The 14,193-nt window shown below is 39.3% G+C and overlaps 1 protein-coding gene across 1 annotated transcript; it reads right to left on the bottom strand.

Annotated features, from left to right (window-relative positions):
• Positions 1-13,000: 13,000 nt before the first annotated feature.
• LOC118857555 (NEDD8-like) lies at positions 13,001-13,355 on the bottom strand. The gene has a single exon (XM_036768198.1). It carries the CDS (start codon positions 13,286-13,288, stop codon positions 13,001-13,003), a length of 288 nt encoding a protein of 95 aa, XP_036624093.1. The 5' UTR covers positions 13,289-13,355.
• Between the last annotated feature and the right edge of the window lie 838 nt (positions 13,356-14,193).

Here is a 14,193-nt window from a genome sequence, read left to right as displayed (position 1 = left end):
GTGTGTGTGTAAATTCCCCACTGGATAGTTAAAGGATATAAATGAACAATTTTCTAAAGAAGAATTTTATACTACTAATAACCATATTATAGTTGCTTCAAACTAGAAATAAGGAGGGAAATGTAAATCAATTCAACACTACCAATATATTGGCAAAAATGACAAAAGATACGGGAGTAATCAATGTTGATGGGTTTGCAAAAAGATAGCCACAATTATACATTATTGGCAGATATGAATTATTCTATCTTAGGAAGCAATTTGGAATTATGCCAAGAAAGTGACTAAAATGATCATCATTATTACCATAGATAACAGCACCTTAAGGTTTATTAAGTCCTTTATATGTATTATCTAATATAATCCTTATAATAACCCTTTGAAGTAGGTACTAGTATTATATGCATTAAATGATGAAGAAATCAAAGCTGAGAAAGGGTAAATGATTTGCTCAGCATCACATTGATAATGCCTGAAGTAGGAGTTGAACTCAGGTATTGCTGCCTCCAAGTCAGTGATCCAAGGAACATAAACCCCAAGTGTATAAAAGATAAAGAGAGGTGGAGATTAAAAGATATAAAAGATAAAGAGAGGACCCATAAACACCAAAATATTCATAGTAGTAACATTTGTGGTTGCAAACAACTGGAAATAAAGTTGATCCCCATCATTTAGTGGATGTGAAAAAAATATGGCATATAAATGCAATTTAATATTTATTGTACTATAAGAAATAATAATAAATCTGAACAAAATCCAGGGAATTCTAGAGAGATTTAATATGAATTGATGCAGAATGAAGTAAATAGAAGCAGGAAAATAATATATCTAATGACTGTAAAATGTAAATTTTAAAAAATCAACTAAAATGAAGTCAAATGGTCTGTGATTTTAATGGCCAAGTGAGACAAAAGAGTTGAAAAAATGCAATATTTGTGTGTATGTGTGTGTGTGTGTGTGTGTGTGTGTGTGTGTGTGTGTATGGGGCAGCTACGTGGTTCACTTGGCAGAGCACTGGCCCTGGAGTCAGAAGGACCTTAATTCAAATCTCGTCTCAGACACTTACTACATGTGTTACCCTGGGCAAGTCACTTAGCCCAGTTTGCCTCATTTTCTCAGCTATAAAGTGAGCTGGAGAAGGAAATGGCAAGCTACTTTAGTATCTTTGCCAAGAAAACCCTAAATCAGATTATGGAGAGTTAGACAGGACTGAAATGACTCAGCAACCACAACAACAATGTATGTATCTATACATGGGTGTATAAATAGCTACGTAGATATAGATACATTTTGTATTCTACTTTAGATTTGTTGTAAGTTTCGTCACTAGAAAATCTGTAAACGAGAATTCCTTGATTCTTTACCTCTCCTCATTACTGTAGCCAAAGACTGAAAATCATCAGGGAAATACATGATTAAAAAAGAAGATAGGTCACTTGATAAAAGTACATGATAGCAGACAGAAATCTGAGCACACTAATTGTACCCTTAAAATGTGAAGAGAAAGAGAGGAAGGACTATGGCACACATTAGGTGGACAGACTGATGAACTTGGAGGAGCACATGTATAACAATCATACAGGATGAGTAGAAGAGGATGACTTGGTTTGTGTATTGTTAAAAGGCAAATAAGATTAATGAAATCACACATCTTTTTGAGAATTTGAGTATGAGATAGAATTAGGTTGTTTTCTATTGTCACATTGAACTTTTGACTCATATTTAATGTGTCAAACCTACTTTTTCATTGACTTCTTTGTAATCCCATCTTCCCAACCCAATAGTTCTGTTATTTTTGTTTCTTTTGTGAAGCTTCATTGCAGACATATTTATTATTAATACATTGGATCTTCAATTCTACCAGAGTGTTGTGAATTTTTTTTCTATAGATTCTACAGGGTGTTCCTAAAGGCTGGACACGTTGGGGAAATGCATATTTTCAAGAAATGAATGAAATTTTCAACAACATTTTATTTAATTGGAATATTAACAAATAACATCTTCAAAATGATTTCCATCATTTGTGATGCAAAGGTTGACGCATTTTGCAAGATTCATGTGAACTCAATGCAGTAACTCCACACTTCTGTCAATTTTAGCACATTCATTCTTTATGTGTTCAATCAAGTGTGTTGAATCTGTGATTTTCATTGAGTACACCTTCTCCTTTAGCATGCCCCAGGAAAAGAAGTCAAGGGGGCTAAGATCTGTTAATATTCCAAATATTTCAAAATATGCATTTTGCCTTTGTGTCCAGACTTAAAGGACACCCTGTATAATACAATTATGTATCTATTTTTGCTAAGTAACATTTACTGCACATCCTCTGTAATACTCTCCCAACCGACATTTTCAAGTCTGCTGATTGCGGCTTTTGGAGTCAACTACTTTCAGGTCCTAGGGGCAAATCTATAGGTCGCTAATCCTAGTATTCATAAGATTCCATCAGCATGCTCCCCTCAAATAATCCATCAGTAGTCTCAGTTAGCTCTTAGCAAAGACATTTAGACATTTAGAGAGATAACCCCACCTCCTACCAAGTGGGGTGCTCTCCCACGAGTACATCAAGCATCCAAGAAAAAAATATGCTTGAACTTAGAGCATAATGGCAATGAGGTACTCACAGGGTACACATGAGACAAAGAAAACTCATAACTCTTGGTATTACAAAACCTGGAAGTCTTTTCTCTCTGTAGAGCTCACAAGAAGCTCCTAATGAGTGCAGTGTCTCTGCTTGCTGGATTGCCTAGTATCCATTCCTCTCTAAAATCAGTGCTCTCTCTCTCTCTCTCTCTCTCTCTCTCTCTCTCTCTCTCTCTCATACTATTCCTTGAAGCTGCTTTATCCCTTAAATGTCTTTCTCTCTGTATCCATATCTGTATAGAGTGTGTGTCTGACTGCAGTGATTCCTATTGGTTAAGAAGCTGCTTTTCAAAGCCATTTGACTGATGGAGGAGGATACAGAGTACAGAGTTGGACCCCTTTCCTCCCTGAAGGCATCGAACTTGCTGATTGCTACTTCCAAGCTTAAAATGTCACCAAATTTAAAACTAGAAATCATTTTCCAACTACTGGAAAATGGATTTTTTTAATATAGGCCCAAAAGGCATGATTAATTATCTTATCCCTCTTGCCTCCAAGAGCATACAAAATGTCCTGTTCAGCATTCAAAGTCCTTCATAGCCTAGCCTTCTCCTACCTTTCCTTACAGTCTTCTTATAGCTTATTCCCTAACAGGTACTCTTCAATCCAGTGACATTGGCTTCCTGGCTGTTCCATAACAAAACTCTATCACTCAGCTCTCGGCATTTTCTCTGGCTGTCTACATAGAACCACTTCCTCCTCTACTCAACCTCATGACCTCTCTGGTTTTCTTTCAATCCCAAATAAAACTTATCTTTTACCAGAGGTCTTCCTCATCCCCTTTTAATTCTAGTACTTTCCCTCTGTTGATTGTTTCCTATTTATCCGGTACAGAGCTTCCTTTGAATATATTTCCTTGCATGCTGTTTCTCCCCATTAGATTGTAAGCTCTTTGAGAACAAGGATTTTTTGCCTTTTTCTGTCTCTAGAACTTAACACAGTTTGTGGTATGTAATGGAGATTGCTGTGGTTACTATGATTGATTAGGCAATTAATATGTAGTTCTGTTGTGGTGTCAGTTGCTTTAACCTAGTGACCAGAGTCGTGTAATTGATTAAAGAAAGTCTTTCATACCATGGTTAAAAAAGGTCTGTAGAAAAAAATCCTCTATTCACTTTCCATTCCATCACACCTTGTGGTTATATTCTGGGCCTTTAATGACTACATCAACTGAGTTTGGGAGAGAGTGATCACTTTCTTCATTACCACAAATGTATTCCAGAGATTTTTTAGGGTTAGTAGCAAACATTTGCAATTAATGTTATTGTAAGGAGAAGAGACAGACAGGTTGTGAGAGTAATGAAGGCAATGGGTAGTGCAAAGTGCTGGACTGTTCATAGATTTATCCTGTCTAAGCTAAATATTTGCATTCAGCAAAAGTGGTGGCCCCAAGGCAAAATGGCTACCAGAAGAATTAATGTCAACAGATTAGAGCACTGCTCTGAGTGTGAATAGTTGAGTCAATAGATAGTTGGCAACAATGGAGCAGAAAAGGAGTGGGGAGCTTTCAGAGATTTGATGTACAGCACTGCATTTGCTAATCTGGTTCAGAACATTCACAAACATTAAAACTGGTTTGACAGAAATGATGGGGAAAGTCAGAAGCTGCTAAATGAAAAATGAGGACTCCACACCAGTAGAATAGTTCATCTATCTCTAAGAAGCAACATTTAATTTCATCAAAAGTAAGTACAGGTGAAGCTTAGAGAGATGCAGGATTTTTGGCTCAGTAAAAAGGCAGCTGAAATTCGAGTTTTATGCTGATTGTAATAATCCAAAGCACTTTTATGATGCCCTGAAGGCTATTTATTGGTCAAAGACCTATGGTGTATCTCAACTACTCAGTGCTGATGGAGCCACACTGGTTAGTGATAAGGACATTGTGATACCTGAACAGCCAGCTATTGCTAGAAAAACGCTGCCCCCAGCCCCTAACTAAAAAACCCCAGTTTGCATAAGAAAATCAGACTTAGTTCCTGCAGTTTGGCGTTCAGTGGGTATCCTTCCCCCCTCCCCCCCACCGGTGACTGTTCTGGGAGTATGGAGTATGGCCAAGGGAAGGGCCTGATGCTCAGCAATCTCTGTTTCTTTCCTGAGCGGGCTGAGAGACATCTCTATCTTGTGTCAACAATCCCAGCCGGAGCGTCCCTTGGTCTGTCTATGGCCTTAAAGGATGAAGGCCTCAGCCCCGGACATTCTCTTGAATTCCTTATTCTTATCTTATGTTGTGGGATGTAAATGGCAAATTGAACAGAGAGATCCTGGGTTGTAATTCAGTTGACACTTTGTCAGCAGTATGATATGCTGTACTTGCAGTCTGTTTAGGAGGTTCCTCTTCATGTATCATGATCACAAAAGTGGAAGAGGCTTGCCAAGCCTGCTAAAATAACATATGCAAGTTTCAAGAGATAATTAACCACTGCTCCTTGATCTACTGTATAAATTTGACTTCTCCACCCCAAACTCTTGGTCATTTTGGTTTGGGTTGAACCCAAATGACCACTGGCTAATAAATTCTCCATTTAAAACTTATACTCTGTGGAGTGTCTCACTCGCTCTCGGTATAACACATGATTCTGGAGAAATGGATTGAACACTTCCATAGTGTTCTCGAGACTATCATCAATCAATGCTGAAGCTATTGACTGTTTACCTCGGGTTGAAGTCATTCCCTCACTGGCTGAAGTTCCAACTGAAGAAGAGGTTTTGAATGCCATCAGGCTCCTTTTATGTGGCAAAACACCTGGTGCTGATTCTATTTGAGCTGATATTTAGAAGGTGAAATGTCCATTGCTCATAGAAAAATTGACTGAAATTTTCTGGGTTCTATGGCAAGGGGAGGTTATCCCCCAGGAGTTCAAAGATGCCTTCATTGTGAATCTCTATAAAGGTAAAGGAAATAGATTGTCCTGTGACAATCACAGTGTGTGTGTGGGGGGAGGGGAGGCAGGGGGGTCCAGTCTCTTTTTCATTGCTGGCAAGATTGTTGCCAGAGCCCTCCTTAAAAGACTGATCCTTCACCTGGAAGATGGTCTACCTGGGAGCCAGTGTGGCTTCAGAAAGGTCTGAAGAACAGTTGATATGATGTTTATTGCCCAACACCTCCTGGAGAAATGCCAGGAGCAGAACAGAAGTCTGTACACAACATTTTTAGATCTGACCAAGACCTTTGATACAGTCAGTTGTGAGGGCTATGGAAAACTATGTCAAACTTTGGTTGCCTGGAAAAGTTTCTCAGTATTGTATATCCATTTTATGATGGCATGCTTGCCCACATTCTAGATGATGGATGATGCACTCCCACTTTCCCAGTCACCAATGAAGTGAAAGAAGGCTGTGTGCTTGCTTTTATGCTTTTTAGCATGGTGTGTTCAGCTATGTTGTCAAACAACTTTAATAAAGACAACATAGCATCAACATCAGCTATGACACTGATGGTAAATTCTTCAACTTGAAAAAGCTACAAGCCAAGACCAAAATGGAGGGAGTGTTGGTGAATGATTTTTGTTTGCAGAAGATTTTTTACTCAATGCAGACTCTGAAGCTGACACACAACAAAGTATGGATCAATTTTCTGCTGTTTATGCTAATTTTGACCTAACGAGTAACACCAAGAAAACACAGGTACTCCATCAGCCAGCACCACATCACCCCTATGTGGAACTGTCTGTTATACAAAATGGAGTTGTAAATGCTGTGGATAAGTTCATTTACTTTGGTAGTATACTTTCCAGGGATGTACACATTGACAATGAGGTTTACATCTGTATTGCTAGAGCCAGGTCAGTGTTTCCTAGGCTCTGAAGCAAAGTGTGAGAGAGAAGACTATTAAATTGACTACCAAACTCAAGGTCTACAGAGCCATTGTGCTGACCTCATCATTATATGCCTGTGAAACCTGGACAGTCTACTAGCACCATGCCAGGAAACTGAATCACTTCCATTTGAATTGTCTTAGGAAGATTCTGAAGATCACCTGACAGGATAAGATAGCAGACACTGAGGTACTTAGCATTTAAACTTGACTGTAGAGAGTGCAACTCTGATGGGCTGACCATGTTGTTAGAACACCAAACATAAGCTTCCCTAAAAGAGTATTTTATGGAGAATTCACACAGGGCAAGCATTCACGAGGTGGTCAGAAGAAGTTATAGAGACACTCTCAAGTTCTCTATTAAAAACTTTGGAATTGAATGTGTGTGACCAGAATGGCCTTTGTTTTCTTTGAGTGACTCAGCTTACCTCATTGAGCCTTGCTGGGTGCTGGGGCTTCTCTTCCAGGGCAGGAAGCCCAGCGACCATGCCTGGGAACAGAGAACTTTCCGTGTGATGAGTCATGGGGCTGGCTGGGGGAGGTGTTGACTCCAGAGCCACGCCCTATTGGGTGTTAACCTAGGGGAAGGGGCCAACTCAAGAACCAATTGTCCCTGGTCATTCAGGCAGCCGCTTGATGATGTCAAAAACTCTATAAGAGGGGAAAGGACAGCTTGAAGAGCCCTCTTTCCTTTTCTGGTTGGTGTGGGAGCAGCAGCAAGAGTGAGTCTGGGCCAGCCCTTGCTCTCAGGCCAAGCCCAGATGTTGGTAACTATGAATTGTATTGGGTCTGTCTGTTGATATTTGTAATTTGTTTGTATTTTGGTTTTGAGGTTCGGGGTGCTGGTTTGTTTCCCCTGAACTAAATGAATGTTCTGAACCTCAGGGTGCTGGCTTTTTCCCCTGAAGTACATGAATGAATCTGTATTTGGTATGTCTCTTGATGCTTGTCTCTTTGCTCCCCTGAACTAACTGAATGCTAACTGAATGCTGGCGTTTTTCCCCTGAACTAAATGAATGTTGTCTGTATGCTAACTGAATGCTGGATTAAAGTAAGCTGGTCAACCCCTTCACCGTGCTTTCCTTGTTTAAGCAGATTAAAAGAACCTGTGCTTTCCCGGCATCCCGGCAGCCTCCTGGGTGCCGGCAGCCTCCTGGGTGCTGGCTGTGGCGGGGATCTTACGCCCCCACAGAAGCTGCTAGCCGGATTGTTAATACAATGTGCAACATGGGAGACACTGGCACAGGACCGCCCAACATGGTGTGCCCTCACCAGAGAAGGTGCTATACTCTATGAGAAAAGCAGAATTGAAGTAGCTCAAAAGAAACACAAGATTCTCAAATTTAGAGAATCTACCCCTAAGGCTCACATGGACTATTTGTTTCCCACCTGTGGTAGAGCATTCTGAGCACATTATGGTTTGATCAGCCACAATTGGATGCATCATAACTTGACTCTAACCTAGTGATGCCATTTTGGTTCTCTTCAAGAAAAAGAACAACAACCATCTCACAACTTGTGATTATATTCTGGGCCTTTTATTACATCAACTGAGTTTGGGAGAGAATGATCACTTCGCTTTCCATCACAAATGTATTCCAAAGATGTTTTTAGCCATGCTTCATATGTCTTTATTCAAGTAACTAATCATTTAAAAAATAGAACAGTTCTGAGGACAGTATGCCACAAGAGATTGATTGATTGATTGACTGATTTTAATCAAGCTGCTTTGGGCATGATTGTACCCCCCAAGAAACTGAGGGAGTTTGAAGCTTGAAGGATTCTGATTTATGTCAGCAGTTTTCAGGTTTTATTTCAAGTAATAGAGTGCCCTAAAACCACGGGTAACTAACTCGTTTTGTCATACATAAAGTCTAGGAAGATAAATCATAGTCTTATAAATAAATAATTTGGGTTATTTTGGGAACATTAATAAAAAAGAGAACACAATTTAAATGCAACTTCACTTAATTGGAATAGGAACCAGAGGAAAATGTTAGTATTTTTCTCTATTATTTATCAGGAATTTCTGAGAAAATCCAGGGAAACAGAAATCACCCATTTTGTGTGTGAATGAATACCAAGAGGTAAGGAAATCATAAGCAAGGTCATGTTGTATAGGTGTCAAACAATGTCAGATGTCTGAATTAATACCTGCTCTGTTTGCAGGTAATCTGCGTGCCACAATATGTAATGATATATATCTCTGGCTTTATATTTCACAGTTGATATGAAATGTGCTGCAAACCATAGTAATTCTGAATAGTAGGTGTTGTGCTCTTAAATCATATAACATTGTCATTGCCTGTCCTAGATAATATTTCTTTCACTCTCTAAACATTAGCTTGAAAACAAGAAAAGGATCTTTTGGCACATTTCTGCTGCTCTTTCAAACTGAACATGGTTTAAGCTGAGACTCATAATTTTCTCTTTTCTGGAATAATTCCTTAGGTAACTCCTTTAATTGAAACCAGCCCAATATGAAAAAAATCATTAAATGAAGCTTCTTTTAGAACTGTAATTAAATGGATTCTTGGTGTGGAATAAATTAAGCGCAAAGAAAATTAAAATCAGTTCAATATGGTGGAGACAGGACAAAATACAAATTGTTCTCTCAGCAAGATAAATATCCTTGTCCTTTCTGTTAGAAGTTATATACATCTATATATATATATATATATATATATATATATATATATATATATATATATATATATATATATATTTCCAGTAATATTGTCGAACATTGCAAAATATCCTTGATGACATAGTTAACTTTAGTCAACTTGTACATAGTAAGGAGGAGGTAGAGAAGGCAGCAAATTAGGGAAAGCACTTTAGCCAATTGGTAAACTGCTGAGTAGCTTGAGTAAATGGAGCTGTCCATTTATATTCCCTAGAGTGATCTTTTATGTAGCGAAGTCTAGAATTACAGAATTTTAAAATCATGAAGTTCCTGAGAGTCCATCTTATTTAACCAATCCCTACTCAATTTATGATTCATATGCATATTTAAACTCAATATATCAGACATGAATTAAGCACCAACAAAGTTCAAGGCTTTGTGCTAGGTGTCGAGAATACAAACACAATTATTATTTATTCTCTATTTAAATACCTTGATAATTTGTCCAACTTTATCCTAGTGGTTAACTAAAATCTGACACGTTTGTCAACACTGGTTGTGCTCTCACTCATACAGTCCAACTCCATGGTCATGGTTGAGGAATTTCAATATTCCTTGCTCCTCATTTCTACTTTGGTCTCTCAACTATCAGTACTCAATTCCCCAAACCCATCACCTTCATTTTTATTTACATAATGTTTAATAGAGTTAGAGAAAATCATGGAAACCATGCTTTTTGGGTCCGCAGAACATTGTCCCCTAATTTCAACTGGGTCCTAAGAGCTTCAAACAATCTATTTACACCTCCCTAATTTAATGATTATCTCATTCAACACAGAAGCTATTCTAAACATTTTCATCCTTCTCTCCCATCCTGGAAGCTAAGAACTTTGCCTCATGGGCATGTATATGACACATATGACAGAGCAGTGGGCCTAGAGTCAGGAAGACCAAAGTACAAACCCAGTCTTGGATGCTTACTAGCTACGTGATCCTGGGCATGTCACTTAACTTCTATTTGCCTCAGTTTCCTCATCTTTAAAATGGAGTTAGTAAAGAAACAAACAAACAAATAATAGATAAACTTACCTTTCAGGGCTATTATGAGGACCAGATGGGATAATATTGTAAAAAGCTTAGCATGGTGACTGGCACATAGTAGATACTATATAGATGCCAGTTATCATCATCATCACTATTATTATTACTACGTTCATTGTCATATTTCATTGAAAAAAAATTGAGACAATTTGCTGACAACTATTTCTTCTTCCCTCCTTGTATGACTCAAGTATTTTCCTCCACTATCTCCTTCTTCATCCCTGTTTCACCTGAAGAAGGGGCCTGGAAAAACCTCCAATATATGCACTTCCTCCCATTCCAATTCTGTCTAACCTAGCATATTTTTCCCACTATCATCCCTTGTTCCTCAGTAATCTTCCATCTCTCTGTTTCTATCAGTTTCTCCTCTGCTGCCTACAAATACATCTATGTCTCTCTCTTCATTGGAAAAACAAAAGAAAACAATTCTTATTTGATCCAACCATCTCCACTGGCTCTTGTTATATATCTTCTGTTGTGTTCATGAGTAGATGGCTTTAGAAAGCTATCTCTACTCAGTCCCTTTACTTCCTCTCTTCTCATTATTTGCGTCATCCTTGGTTATATTTATTTCCTTGTCTTGTATTTTGTTTTCTTGCTTGTCTGTAAATAAGTTGTTCAGGTCTGGTTTTATTTGTACTAATATCACAAATGGGTCTATCTATTGACTTTCCCTCTTTTTATTAGTGACTAGGTTTGGGTTTCAAGGATATGTCACTTAGGATTGTATTTTGAGCTCTATTGTTTTTCAGAACTTATTATGCTGCAAAAACAACTCCAAAGAACTCATGATGGAGAGAGCTATCTACAGCCAGAGAAAAAACTATGAAGTATGAATGCAGATTGAGGCACACTGTGCACTCTCCTTTTTTTGTTTTTCCTTTGTTTTTTTTTTCTTTTCTTTGTTTTTGGGTTTTTTGGTTTTGTTTCTTCTTTCTCCTGATCCATTCCATTGGTCATCATTCTTCTTTACAACTTGACTATTGTGTAAATTAGTTCAATGCGAAGTTATATGTAGAAGATATATCAAATTCCATGCCGTCTTGGGGTGGGGGAAGAGGCAAGAAAGAAAATCTGGAACTCAAAATTATGTGCAACTGAGTGTTGTAAACTAAAAATAAAAAATCTTAATTATAAAAAAAAGAACTCACTATGCTACTCCCTTCTACAGTTTCTGGTGTATACAAAATAGTTTGTGCTAAACAAATTTCCCTTTCTTCTAATTTAAAAGTTGGTCTTCAGGGGTGGAGCCAAGATGGTGGCTGGAAAGCAAGGAATTGCTTAAGCTCTCCCCTAGGTCCCTCCAAACACCTGTAAAAAATGGCTCTAAACAAATTCTAGAGCTGCAGAACCCACAAAATAGCAGAGGGAAGCAGGGCTCCAGCCCAGGAAAGCTTGGATGTTTGCATGGAATGGTCTATCCCACAGAGCTGGGAGCTGAGCGGAGTACAGCCCAACATGGGCCATGCCAGGACCAACCAGACCAGGAGCCAGGCAGAACAGGTGGTAGGGCCCTGAGTCATTGAGCTGTGGCAGTTATCAGACTTCTCAACCCACAAACGGCAAAGACAACAGAGAAGGTTAGTGGAAAAACTGATAGAGTGAGAGGAGTGCAGTTGGCCCTAGCTCCAGGGGAGGTGGAGGTGGCACAGCTCTGGGGCTGCTTCTAGAGCTCCAGCTGAGGTTGCTTTCAGCCCCAGGCCCACCTGGTGGGAGGAATTAAGTGGTGGATCAGAGCAGGAGTGCAGAGCCTGCTTGGATCTAGATCGAGGTCCAGGTTGGCAGTTCTTTGGGGAAGAAAAGAGCTGGTGTGACAGAGTTTGCTGTGTAGAAGTAGCTCTGAAATCAACGGCACATCCCCTCAAACTTGGAACAAACTTTACCCCTACGAAAAACTCAAGGGTCAAGTAAGTTGTCTGGGAACATGGCCAGGCAGCGAAAACGCACTCAGATTCAGTCTCAGACTTTGGAATCTTTCTTTGGTGACAAAGAAGACCAAAACATACAGCCAGAAGAAGTCAACAAAGTCAAAGAGCCTACATCAAAAGCCTCCGAGAAAAATATGAATTGGTCTCAGGCATGGAAGAACTCAAAAAGGATTTGAAAAAGCAAATAAGGGAAGTAGAGGAAAAACTGGGAAGAGAAATGAGAGTGATGCAAGAAAATCACAAAAAACAAGTCAATGACTTGCTAAAGGAGACCCAAAAAATACTGAAGAAAATAACACCTAAAAATAGACTAATTCAAATGGCAGAAGAGCTCCAAAAAGCCAATGAGGAGAAGGATGCCTTGAAAGGCAGAATTAGCCAAATGGAAAAGGAGGTCCAAAAGGACACTGAAGAAAATACCATCTTAAAATTAGATTGGAGCAAGTGGAAGCTAGTGACTTTATGAGAAATCAAGATATTATAAAACAGAACCAAAGAAATGAAAAAAAAAATACAAGACAATGTGAAATATCTCACTGGAAAAACCACTGACCTGGAGAATAGATCCAGGAGAGATAATTTTAAAATTGTTACACTACCTGAAAGCCATGATCAAAAAAAGAGCCTAGATATCATCTTTCTTTCTTTTTTTTTTTTGGAGGCTGGGAAACGTCTTTATTAACAACCAGGACACAGCCATGAGGGAAAGGGCAGGTGAGACCACAAACTAAAAACCAACAGCTGGCAAAGGGCTCTGCAGGTCCAGAGGCCTGGACTCTGGAGTCCTCACAGACCTCCCAGTAACAGACAGAAACACCTGGGCGTCTGTCCTGGGGAAGAGGTGGTGGTTCTGTTGTTCCAGGAAGTGGAAGGGTGTATGGCCCATCATTATGAGTGATGGGGTAAGGGGATTAAGTAGAGGGAGGTCCAACACCACCCAAGGCCACCTCCCCCACGAACAGCCAACACCAAATGGAGGACTGAGCCTCCCTGAATCTTGTAATCAGCAGCTGTCTTCTCATCGTTCATCTGTTTGCCACTGTAGATGAGTCGCTGCTGCTGTGGGGGAATTCCTTCTTTCTCTTCCACCAGCTCTTTGATCCGTTCCACCTTGTCTGTGGGTTCAATGTCGATCTCAATTTCCTTTCCTGTCAGCATCTTCACTTTGATCAGCATCTTCCCCCTGTAGCCAAGCCTCTTATGGATGAATCCCTGCTGCTGCTGCTGCCACCACTGCCTCGGCTCTCCATCACTACGCCTGCATACTTCCGCTTCCGGATATCATCTTTCCAGAAATTATCAAGGAAAATTGTCCTGATATTCTAGAGCCAGAGGGTAAAATAGAAATTGAAAGAATCCACTAATTGCCTCTTGAAAAGATCCCCAAAAGAAAACTCCTAGGAATATTACTGCCAAATCCCAGAGCTCCCAGATCAAGGAGAAAATACTGCAAGCAGCCAGAAAGAAACAATTTGAGTATTGTGGAAACACAATCAGGATACCACAAGATCTAGCAGCTTCCATATTAAGGGATTGAAGGGCTTGGAATATGATATTCCAGAGGTCAAAGGAGTTAGGACTAAAACCAAGAATCACCTACCCAGAAAAACTGAGTATCATGCTCCAAGGCAAAATATGGATTTTCAATAAAATAGAGGACTTTCAAGCTTTCTCAGTGAAAAGACCAGAGCTGAATAGAAAATTTGAATTTCAAATACAAGAATCAAGAGAAGCATGAAAAGGTGAACAAGAAAGAGAAATCATAAGGGACTTACTAAAGTTGAACTGTTTTGCTTACATTCCTACATGGAAAGATGATGTGTGTAATTCATGAGACCTTTCTCAGTATTAGGGAAGTTGAAGGGAATATACATGTGTATAGACAGAGGGCACAGGGTGAGTTCATTCTGCTATGGCTTCATGCTCCACTGAGAATCCACAGTTTTCTGGTTCATGATGTGTTGTTTCATTTTCCTTTGCCTTGTAATATTTATTTATATATACCGGACTCATTTCAGTGATTTGGAAGCCATCCTCCCTTCTGTTAATAATATATTACCTTTTGGTTTATCTTCTTTTTT

This window comes from Trichosurus vulpecula, chromosome 7 (genome assembly GCF_011100635.1).
Source record: "Trichosurus vulpecula isolate mTriVul1 chromosome 7, mTriVul1.pri, whole genome shotgun sequence".
Lineage (NCBI taxonomy): Eukaryota > Metazoa > Chordata > Mammalia > Diprotodontia > Phalangeridae > Trichosurus > Trichosurus vulpecula.
Note: the sequence above shows the minus strand (reverse complement) of the source record. Positions and strands in the feature narration are given on the sequence as shown.

Excerpts from the sequence above, each read along its gene's own strand:
- LOC118857555 (XM_036768198.1), bottom strand. The coding sequence starts at position 13,288 with ATGCTGATCAAAGTGAAGATGCTGACAGGAAAGGAAATTGAGATCGAC.